The 12,041-nt window shown below is 39.0% G+C and overlaps 1 protein-coding gene across 2 annotated transcripts in view; it reads left to right on the forward strand.

Annotated features, from left to right (window-relative positions):
- Positions 1-12,041, forward strand: part of brinp1 (bone morphogenetic protein/retinoic acid inducible neural-specific 1) — a 143,414-nt gene that overhangs the window by 118,926 nt on the left and 12,447 nt on the right. For both annotated transcript variants that reach the window (XM_044173274.1, XM_044173273.1), the window contains exons 6-7: positions 6,809-7,045; positions 10,790-11,012. In XM_044173274.1, the coding sequence (XP_044029209.1) occupies positions 6,809-7,045; positions 10,790-11,012 (460 nt within the window). The remainder of the gene's footprint in view (positions 1-6,808; positions 7,046-10,789; positions 11,013-12,041) is intronic.

Raw genomic sequence — 12,041 nt, forward strand, 5'->3', positions numbered from 1 at the left:
TTGGCAGCTAAATGCCGTTCAAGTGGGCATCAGGACATGTTATTAGCTGAGACTATTTGTGGACATTCAAGAGGAACTCATTGATCTCCAACCTAGTCTTCCTCTGTCACCCAACATGAATTACAGTATAACCTTGCACACACTGATTTCTCTGAGCACGATATAATCGACCTATTTTGTCCAGCTGATAACACATTATCAGCTGGACCAAAGACATATTCTGCATATGTAGCAAAAGCCATAAATGTGAGCTCACCCAATGTATCATGTGATTCATTGAAGCACAGACATTTTTTTAAGAACTCTGGTTTGTTTATTCTTTTAAGTTCAATGTGAATGAAAGATCCACACTATTTAGCTTTTCTATAATTGGGATTATAATGTTTTTTCCCTTCCACATTAATTTGTTCTTTGTTTGTTTGTCCTCTCTCCAGGCTAAAGCTTAGAAACCTGATGATATTGGTTTTGGCTGGATTCTCACTTTCTGCCTCCTCTGGGACCTAGAAGGAAAATAGCTTATTGAGGGGTGAAAATTAAATGAAAGAGGGAATTAGCATGTGGTAGTTAAATGGTCAGGATTTTCATTGCTTACTTAAACTCTTATTATACAGTATGTTTCAGGTGGTAGGGAGAAGGTAGTCCCATTTTTTGTTTTATTTTAATATCCTAATTTCCTGCCACCTGTTAGTATTCATCATTGATTACCTTATTTTATTTGGTGGTATTTTTTAAATAGCAAAACAGCAGGGTGTAGTATATAAACCAGAAGATTGGAATATTGTTTGTGTAATTTGATATCCAATACAAATAGAGAAAACATGTACTGGAGCTTGAAAATAGCAAATTGGTTACATATATTAACCGGGCCAAAGAAAGATGAAAGGCCCTGGAACCTCCACAAGCCATTACCTTGCAAGGACCCAATCACCTCCAATATGGCTGTCATAAATTAGCACCAAAACAAAAGCAAACTAATTTGCGTCTTTCCGTCCCCACCGCATGCGTTCTCTCTTTTCTCTTTCTCTAGTTTCCTCAACAGCCTATCTTGGAAGAGCCATGAGCCTATCTTGGAAGATTTATGAATATGTTAGAATAGCCTGAGCCAACAGTTTTCAAAGTGGTGAAGTGAAAATAAATTAAACTGGCCTTGTAGGCAAGTCGTGAGGAGAGTGATGAATTAGATACTCATTGCTCTGTCGCTCAATGTCTGTCCCTCTTTTCTAGTGAAAACACTGCAAACATCATGGGGAAGACAAACAAACATGCAAATCAATTAAGTTATTTTTGATGACAGACTTGTTGAAAAATTGATTTGGAGACTAAAGTATATCAGTAAACACAATGTCCTTGGTTACCAGAGAATAATTTACTGAAGGAAAATCTTTGGTGCAAAACATGGAGAGCAAATGTTGGACGAGCACAACAATAAACACACAGAGGCATTTTCATCATCTTCTCTTTCTGTCCCATGCATTGCACCGAGGTCAACTGTTTCCTTTATGAAAACATGTGTCCTTTTGCCCAGAGAACTGATAACACAGGATCATTTCACTTCTCTCTAACATGCTGAAACCCCAGTAGCTGATGAAATCTTTCCATGTTGACCTGGAGGTCAGCTTTCAATTGGAAGTGGTCAATCAAGATTGAGTTTCCATTTGGGCCAGCATGACCATAAATCTCCTTTTGCCCACTCACTCTTGCCAGCTGCAGGCTGCCAGTTCAGCAAGCACCATGGCTTTCCACTCAGTCTTTTTTCTCTCTCTGACAGACTGGGTTTCATCAATTGATTGGGGGTTTCTTTACTTTAATCTTCTTTTTGAATTTATAAGGGCCCTGGCAATATCAAACTGTTTTTTACAAAAACTTTGTGTAACACGTTACTTAAATAGTTGGTTATAATGTGTGCGCATGCATAATAAGGGTGTTATGATGTATGCATAAAAGTGTTAGACTGTAATTAAAAACTTACAACTAATAATACTTTAGTGTATTATGAGGTCATTATTAAAAATGAATGTAAATAAATGATTTACAGTAGACTCACAAACTGTAATCCATATGCATTATATTTAGTTTTTGAGAAGCTGTTGAAATCATGATGTGTCTATGTTGCCAATAAGATGACATACACTGTCTTATATTGACAATTTGAATAACCTGTTACCACACTTAAAAGGTTGAATATTTAGATAACAAAATAGGCAAACCACAAAAGATCTCGCTTGTGTACTTTGGCTCTCAATTTTGGGTTACTACTGTATACAACAGTTTGTTTATGAACCAGCAGATTGCAAATTAGTGCCTCTCAATACAAATAGATTAGCATTATTTCTGTATTTTTTGATGTTTGATGTAATTTATGTGATAAATCTGGGCTTTTGATCTGAGACATGTATGCAGCACATCTTGACACTTTGAGGGCAGTTGTATCTTTTATAGCTGAAATGGAAATGTCAGAGCTTGTCATATGTCTCTCCTCCCCCTCTCCAGGGTTCTTGTAAAACATGTGATTTCTGCAATAGCCTGTAAAGGGTGTGTACATGTGCTCGTACATGAGTCATTGTGTGTGTGTGTGTGTGTGTGTGTGTGTGTGTGTGTGTGTGTGAGTGTGTGTGTGTGTGTGTGTGTGTGCATGAATGCGTGACACTGGTACAATATCTCACCAGCCGAGGCCCTACTGCCACTGCTGTGCAGGGACACATGGCAGCACATGACGGAACAGCTTGAACAGTGCAACTGAAGTGCACAAGCAGCCAACAGCAACCACATCAGATATTTTAAAACATAGCTAATATTCATTGTATTTGAGTGTTTTGCTAATTCAAAACAAAATGACAACATTCAATTTGCATAGACACTGTGAGTGCATTACTCATAAAAAAAAAGGAATACAAAATTGCATTTGCCATCCTATGATCTTGCACACAGGAATAGTGAAAGAAAAGTAATCACAAACTTACTTTTACACTGACTCACCTTGTGTGTCTGTGTCCAGTGTGCAGCACAACTGGCAATAACTCAGCACCATGGAGAGCTCATCTACCTCTCCAGACTGCCTGCCCTCCTCAATCCAGCAATTGCTTCAACATGCAATTTCAGCAATTCCCTTTTTTCAGGAGGCAGGAGCAACAAGCCTTGTATTCCAAGACCATTTTTTATATGTAATTCATGCTTTTACAGTGATTACTGCACCTGCATCCTTCCTTGCTTTTTGTGTTAACAATGTGAATAAGTGGGTTTCTTCAATGCTAACACTGTATAAAGATATTGTGTGAAACACATTGTGTTCTGCAAGTCTTTCTGTTCCACACAGATAGAGTGGGGCATATCACATATGCATATGCAGGCACTTGTATGTTAATATGTTCAAGGAAAAGCGATTTTCCACTTCTCTGTTGTTTTGTTGTTTCGAATGTATGCATTCCTTACGTATCAATGTAACATGCAAATCCAAAAAATCTCAACAGAGCAAGCAAGGAAGAAAAAAACAAACATTCATGCTGCAGTTTGGACATGAATATTTGAGAATATTTGAAGTCGACCATCCTGTTTCATAACACAGGCTGCTGCCTTCGAGTGTGCTGCGAACACTTGTGATAATCTACGATAATCTACTCAGAACAGACACAGCAACACATTATCCATTTGAATGCTAAGTACACCTCATTCAGAACTTTAAAAAATGCTAACATATTCGGAGAGCTGAGAATAGCTCCAGTGGAACGTGTTATCCTCTGTCAGGCACAACACACACACTGAAATGAAAAGTGGATAAATAGCTACTTTAGCTGCACCTTTACCTCTTTGTTGTGGAAGAGGAGCTCTCGTGTGAAATAGGCCAACGCAGCAAATCTTAAAGCTATATGCCCCCTCTGTTTTAAGTATCTAGGGATCAGCAGGGCAGACGGGGCAGGTCTGGACTGAAGGGAAACAGGCAATCTTCCAGTTCAGAGGTCTTTGGTTTGGTATCATGGCTGTAACGATAACCTCCAATGGTAATTTAATGCCCCTATTGAAGTAATGCACTTTATTGCACCAGTGGATTAAGTAATGATTATTTTGCGAAATTGCGGCCACACAATGGTCAATTAATCTTTAATGAAACTGTAACTTATGAGGCGGAGCGTGGCATTGCAATAAGCAGGCAACTGCTTGCCAAGGCAGTTACAAGCCTCAGTTGCGGCCTGCACTTCCCATCTATCACCATGTAAAAATAGAGCACTCCAGAAAGAGACATAAATGAAAAGGCAAAGTCACAGTTGCAGAGTCTCCGTTTTTATCATTCATGGAATGTTTGTGGGCCTATATCCTCCAACGTACGTGAAGGAAATATATCAGCCTCTGATGTATGCAATGAGATTAACTGCCATTTTGAGGTGCTATTTATTTAGAGCAAGCCAGGCATAGGGGTTGCAGGGAATTATGTGCACTGACAGAGCATGAAGTTGGAGGATCAAATGGCTGCAAATGGCTGCACGGGAATTACAATATGCACCTATTCATTTCATCGGCAGCTCTTTAATGATGGTTAGTGTAACTGCCTTCTCCAAAACCTAGTGTTTTCCTCAACAAATACCTGCCTCAGAGCCACATAAACTGTAGCTTTATAGCCCAATCATTCTCAATGCTTCCACATGTTACTGCACTAACACAGCAAAGCTAGGAAAATCACAAAGACAAATGTTTTTACTCTGATTAGTTTCTCATTTAATTTTTGGCCCGAGGGCTCCAATTCTCTTACTCATTCCCCACTGCACTAACAAATGTTGATGGATTTACTTTTATTGCATGACATCATTTCTACACTGGAGTGGGAGGACAAGACATCAAATTTCCAATACTTGAATACGTGCTCGGTGGTAGAATGTAGAGGAGAGCAGAAGAGGTGAAGAAACAGGAATGAGGAGAGTGATTGATGGAGTGAATGAGAGCCAAAGGATGATGGGGGACGAGTCGTGGGGCATGTGCATGAGTGTTGCGGGAGTAGGAGTGAGTGTAATGAAGTAAGACAGAAGAGATGTGTACAGAGACGGAGTAAGAGGTAGAGAGAGAGAGGCATGGAAAGAGAAGGGACAGAAACATTGAAAGGAGAAGAGAGTGGGGGAAAAAAAGAGATCGCAAGACTGATAGTGCTGAGCTGAATGCCAGCATCGCGAAAGGTTCCTTCTGCAATCTCCCAGTACCAACACATTGATATCAGAAAAAGAAAACGTGTGTGTGTGTGTGTTGATGGTAAGGTTGGGGGTATGAGGTATGCTTAGACAGAAGAGGGAAAGAGGGAGGGCTGAGGAACTTGGTGTTATTGTGCACCCGGCGGCTGGCACCGGCACTGTCAGTGAGCAAGCAGCGTTGATCCGTGAACTTGCCATCTGGATTCTCCCACAAATCACATTAAAGTTTCAAGCCCAGGAATACATCAAGCTAAATGAATATTGGATCCAGGGGCCGCAGACAGGCCTGATGGAGAAAAAGCCCTGTGCAACCCAACTCTTTTGTGGTCAGACATGATCCATCTATCCCCTTTACTCCCTTTATCCCATCCCTCCCTCCTTCTGTTCCCTTCATCACTGATGGGCAGTGGTTCTGATGAGGTGTAGAGGAGAAGGGAACCTACTGATATCAAAAACAAAAAGAGGTACACATTACAAGGAAATGTTGTTTCGTATAAAGAGCAGGAGAGTACTTGAACTGAGATCATGATTATATACAAATATGACCTCATCTATTAGCATCAATAATTGATATATAGAATTGACAAACACTGCTGCATGAAATACCCACACAACCAACACAGTATGTGTTACTTTTCTTCAAAGGCTGTCACCATTGACGATGGATGTTGAAGTTGTCCTATGTTTCAGAGCCACATCTCGGCACATATTAAGACCTTCATTTGCTTCTAAATTACCCACAGCTACCAGTTTAGTGTAAGTTGTGGGTGAAAATAAGGAGCACTAATTGCCACATGCATATGCATAATAAGAGACACCATTTGACTCTATGACAATACCCTGAAAAAATTATTCATGTGTACAGTATGAAATTATATGCTTACTTTCCCTTTCATTTCAGCCACATTATGTTGATTTTGCATAAATGGATTCCTATTTTCACCTGAAGGTGAAAATAATACATGAGTGGAAACAATAATGCAATCATTAATCATTCAATAACATGTTATGTTCTGGTTCCTGGTTGCATATTTTCTGCTGAAGCACTGTTTGTGCTCAAGTAAAACCTATTAGGAAAATATTGCCTCACCAAGATGTTGTTGCTGTTTCATATGAGAAGGAAAAAATCTATTTAGTTCTTTTCCAATCCAGTGGCTTGTAGAGCCAGGGATTTATTTTCCTGGGCCTGGACTGAAGAGAAAGCCTTTAGTGTTTGCTGTCCAAGCTTCAATTCTGTGAGATCCCCAGGGTGAGATATGGATTGGCTTGCAGTCTAAAAATTATAAATACCTTGTCAGTGGTGATAGTGAAGAGGTACTTTCAGCTTCAGCCCCAAATTAGCCTACAGATTACAAATTCAGCTATTGCATTAGTGTATAATTAGCAGAATGCTGCAAAGTTGGGTGTGTAAACCACAAGCAAATACAAATGGTAACACTCAGCACACAAAGGGAAACACATTCTGTGCTAAATTAACCAACACAGCACAAGAGAGCAGGCACCAATCACCGTTGGACATTGAACAAAGAATGGAATGTGTTTTTTTTTTTCTTGAATTGTACTTTATATCATATTAGATAACAGAGAGTTTTTAAACGCATCATGTTTCACTAAAACCTCCTGTTTATCTCTTTCAGGTCTTCAGGTTATTTTCCCAGAATACCTGCAGGAGAAATTTGTCCAGTCAGCTCTGAGCTACATTATGTGCAATGGAGAAGGGGAGTATGTGTGCCATGACAACCAGTGCATCTGTCAGTGCGCCGAGGAGTACCCCCAATGCAACTGTCCCATCACCGACATCCAGATCATGGAGAACACCCTGTTGGGGATGTCTGAGTCCTGGGCTGCCTCTTACAAAGACTTTGAGAACTCTGGTAAGCTGGAAATCTCCCCAGCTTTTATTTACCATGACAGTTATGAAAATAGTATATAATCTGTAGTGCAATATTGCATTTAAGATGAAGATGTATAAGTATTTTTACTATTTTGCAAAGTGAAAAATTCCTGACACATTAAGCAATCTTAATTCTGAAGTGCATATTATTAATGGGCACACATGCAGAGCTAAGGTACTTAAAGTAATCTTCTCATAATCTCGCAATTTTCTTTTTCTCAGAGATCATTTAAAAACACATTTCATAATTTGGCAGCTTAGTCTGTCCCTGCTCGCTGCCAAATCTACATAATTAATAGAAAATTAAGTTTTCTTATGCTCACTGCAGAAAATAGTGTGAAACCTCAAAAACAAATCAATGTGCATGGATGGGCAGACTTTTATTCTGACACCAAAGACTGGGGTTTGCTTCCAGTCTTCAACCAATGGTAAACAATGATTTCCTTTAACCACAACTATGATCTTTCCTTAACCTCAACCAAGTGTTTTAGGGGCAATAGATCAGAAAACATTCATATGGGCCATCTCTGGAAAGCACTGATAAGTAACCTATTTTGTTACTTAGGTATGAGGATTTGTTGTTTATAAGAAATGAATGACAGCGAAAAAGAAAAACTTTCATATGTCAGATGCTTGAGTGTCAAGGCAAGTAATATTCTCTCCCATACAAATTTCTCCGTTTTCATTGCAAATGCAGACACAAAGGGTGGCAGTAGAATATTGGACACAGTAGGGAAAAAAGCACAACTAGCACTCAGTTGTTACATGGCAAGGTACCATGTTTATCTATTATTGATATGATATAAAAGTGTCCCAATAAAATCTGCCAGCAACAGATAAATATATTTATGTACTATAGAAGAAAGTTAAAGTGAGTCATGGAGGTCACTGAGTGCAGTATGTCTGCAAAGAGGTGCTTGAAAACGAAGTATGCATGAAGAGGCCCGAAAACAAAGGATTTATATGCACGTATAACTAGCCCAGAAAACAAAATTACAGTCACCAAAAGAAGAAATAAAGGAATCAATAACTTTCTCAGAGTCAGAGGGCCTGTGTGGAACATTTGTCATTTGTTGTCAAACTTTATCACTTTGGTTATATATATCTGATATATAATATCAGATTATAGAGACAGATTGTGTAATTTACTGTATGTAACCACAACAACATTGAACAATTAATATCCAATAATAATAAACTAAACATTCTGGTTACATCTTCAAGCTAGTAAATTAATTATTGTAAAGATCTCTCACCCAACATGATAAAACCAAATTTAAATTTAACCGAATGTAATCACTGCAGAGAAATGTGCTATAGAAGAACCAAACGAACATTTTAGTATGTCACTTGTGTCATGTGTGTCTGCAAAGTGATTTCATTTTCAGGATTTGCAAATTTTTTTAATCTCACCTCCACGTATTTAGTATTCCACTAAAATGGTAAGCAAATGAGATATATCCTGCCTTTTCTTCTACTCGTAGCAATTATGCACAGTACCTCCTCTACAAAGACTCCTGTTTTCTCTTGGGAGAAACATTTTTGGCCTTGTCAGTTGCCTTTTAAAAAAAGAAGGAAAAGAGGTGATTTGATTTGTCACGATATCACCATCTACCACTCCCACAGATAATGTGTTTTCCACTACCAACATTGCTGCACCTGTGCATTGTGCATCTGTTACCACGTCAGCTAGATGTTCTACATGTACAGTATGTTCTCCCGCAGTGTGAGCTATTGACTGATCCTCTGGGAACAAAGCTGGAGTTCAGATGTCACATTGATTTAATAAAAGTTTGGAATACATCTGATCCTAAATCTAATAGCTACTACAAGAGCACTGGCTAGTTTAGTTGATTTGGTTGCATACACTTTTCTCAGATCCTGTGGATGTTGCGTGAATTTTTAAATTGCAGCATTTTGCTTGGTACAACTACAACAGAAATCTCAATGGCAACTAAATTGCCATTGGGAAACATTAAATATGATGAAATATTTGTGATTATAAGTCAAGCACCCAAAAAACTGAGATGTAATGGCACAAGAGGTAATGTAGGGTTACATTGTGAGAGCTGTAATCTCTAGATAAGATGCTGGGTGACCTGAGATAAGAGTCATTCATGGGACTATGTGGACTCTGTGGAAGTTGTATCAAGAAAGGGATCCTTGATGGCTTTGAAGCACATGTGAAAGGACTTGGCAACTGTTGAAGTGGCATGAGAGATTAACTTGATAAGGGAATCAGACAATTCTGAATATTGGGTGCTAGAGACACCCAGCTTTTCTAGGAAAAGAGCGAGGGAGGTATCTGACATCTCTGAAAACTGGGTGGAGGAATATGGCAAGTTCAAAACAGGGGAGGAGAAGGAATCTGGCCTCTTTGAAGAAAAGGGGGAAGGGAGCTCTGACATGCCTAGGAGCACAGTGGAGGAAATTCTGACATTTCTCGGCTGTTGCTGAAAAAGAGCTCTCAACTCTGTGGTTAATGCTGTTAAACTGTCTTGGAGAGGTCTGTGGGAGGGTACTGGCTTACTGTACAGGTCTTTGAATATGAGGATAGGTTCAGTTGAGTGTGGAGAAGCTTTGCGTTCTCTCCAAGAATATTTGTGTTATCTTTTCCTCCACAACAAATTTTTATTCATTAGGTGCATTAGATTGTGTGTAGCTTTGCATCATCTAAACTATGACGATGTAAATATGAAATGTGAAGAGTCGGGTATCTTTGTCTTAGGCTACTTTTGCTCTATCTTCAACTTAACTGCTGACATTGCTAAGGAGACATTTCAGGCATTAAATTATTCACTCTATTATTTATAATGATGTGCTTAAATTTATCTTCAGAGATAATAATGAGCTACTCTGAGTCATTTGACTCAATATTTTCTTAATTAGTACACCAAGAAAGATTCCTTGTCCTTGTGTATTTGCTGCTGGAGTTTTAGTAGCATCTTCATGCCCATTGTTGCTAAAAAAATGGATCTAGTGTTGAAACAAGGGTCAGAGAGCTGGGCTCACGGGTTGCCTAGGGAAGAGACAAGCAAGAATTATCAGAGGCAGCAAGAGGAACATAAGGACAATCATCACCACTGGTGGGAACAAATTTGTTGGGGCAGTGCTCTTCGGTAAGTGTGTGGGAGCACAGAGTAAGAGGGTGTTTACTGCACTGAGGGTGTCGATTCTCTGCAAATGCTCACAGTATATATACATACTGTATGTATATACTGTATACAGTATATATATATACTGTATGTATATATACTATATATATATATATACTGTGTATATATATATATATATATATATATATATATATATATATATATATATATATATATATATATAATACAGTATATATCATATAATTTTTATATAGTTAAACAAACGCAACATTTAGACTTTCTATGGAAACATCAGTGTAACATCAGTGTTAGCTGCTGCTTTACCAGTGTAACTTTGAGAAAAGTTTGAGAATAAAACTGCTCTTCTTTACTTCAGATGTTCTATTCTGATTATTTTGACTAAGAAGTAGAATACAAAAATATCCATAGTGAAATTAATTAATTCCATTCTCAAATTTGCAGCAATACATTTTTCTTTATCACCCCTTCTCCCTAACTCAGCACCTTCCAAGCATTCAAGTCAGTAAAATATATTCCTCTTTCTCTTTTCCACATTTTTTGTCATACCATCACATTCTCTCACCACTCCTTACCTCTCTATCATCCAGATGAGTTCAAGTCCTTCCTGAAGAGGCTGCCCTCTACTCACTTCCTGCCCATCAGCAGTGTGCATCTCCTGTGGGGCAGCGACTGGGACCTTCAGGCCCGCTACAGGCTCCTTCAGAGTTCCCTGGAGATCCAGCGGCTCAAGATCCAGCGCACCGCCCGCAAGCTCTTTGGCCTCAGCATCCGTTGTCACCACAACCCAAACCACCAGATGCCTAGGGAGAGGTGGGTAGAAATGTGACCTCCACATCATGATGAAAATTAGATGTGGATTTACTCAGCAACATAAAGCAAAAGGCGCTGTTTTTGGTGTTGATATTTTTGGATATTTTCTTTTCAAAGTGCTGGAAAAGCAGATGTGAAAATGTATCCCACAAAGGAATGACATCTTTCAGGAAAATTTCTCCTCTGAAATGATGTAGGGTTTTTATTTTGATTGTTGCTTCTTGAAGCAAGCACAGTAAGGATGTCATCCATTATATATTTCACCTTATGGTTCTGTTGTTTCTGTCCATCAAGTCAACTTAGTGCTGAGGCTTGCACATGCCCAAAGCACTCTTGCTCACTCTTAAATTTCACATTGCAGTCTGAAAAGAAAATGTAGCTGTGGGAGTTTTCTTGATAGGTCATTGCACACATCTGTCACCACCTACTGCAGTTGCAGCTTAAGAGCCTTGCTGTGGATGTGCCATGGTGTCAGCACTGCCTGAAATGCCAGGAATTTCCCCATCTGCTCTGGCAAATATCAGAAAACACTATGCAAAATATGCAAAGTTTCCGGATACCACATGAAACACCCCTAAAACTGTTCTGTGTAGGGGATGTCACCATATAAATGGAAACACAATCCGTAAAATATTCATTTAAGTGGCCTGAAAATGAGCAGTTGTCAACTGTCACTGACAGAGAAGAAGCACACCCATATTTGTGTGTGAGAGTTGGCAAAGGTTTGTTCTGAAGTGTTATCAAAGAGTTGCAGCATGCGCTTCCTCTTCCATGGAGTACACATCAAGGGTGCCTGATGGCACTGGAAATAAGCGCAGCATGTTTATTTGCTTGCTTGTATGAGACAGCTTTGCATCAGATGGAGGACTTATTTGTTTTCATCACCTCTGTGTACGCTTTGCATGTGAGAGGGGCATACGTGGTCTATAGCTCACACAGGGTTTCGAACTCTGCTATACTGTTAAGTTTTCATATTAGTATAAACTAATCATAAAGTAATCATTTCATTTATTTCATCCCAAGTCTCAT

The sequence above is a fragment of the Siniperca chuatsi genome, linkage group LG18, assembly GCF_020085105.1.
Source record: "Siniperca chuatsi isolate FFG_IHB_CAS linkage group LG18, ASM2008510v1, whole genome shotgun sequence".
NCBI lineage: Eukaryota > Metazoa > Chordata > Actinopteri > Centrarchiformes > Sinipercidae > Siniperca > Siniperca chuatsi.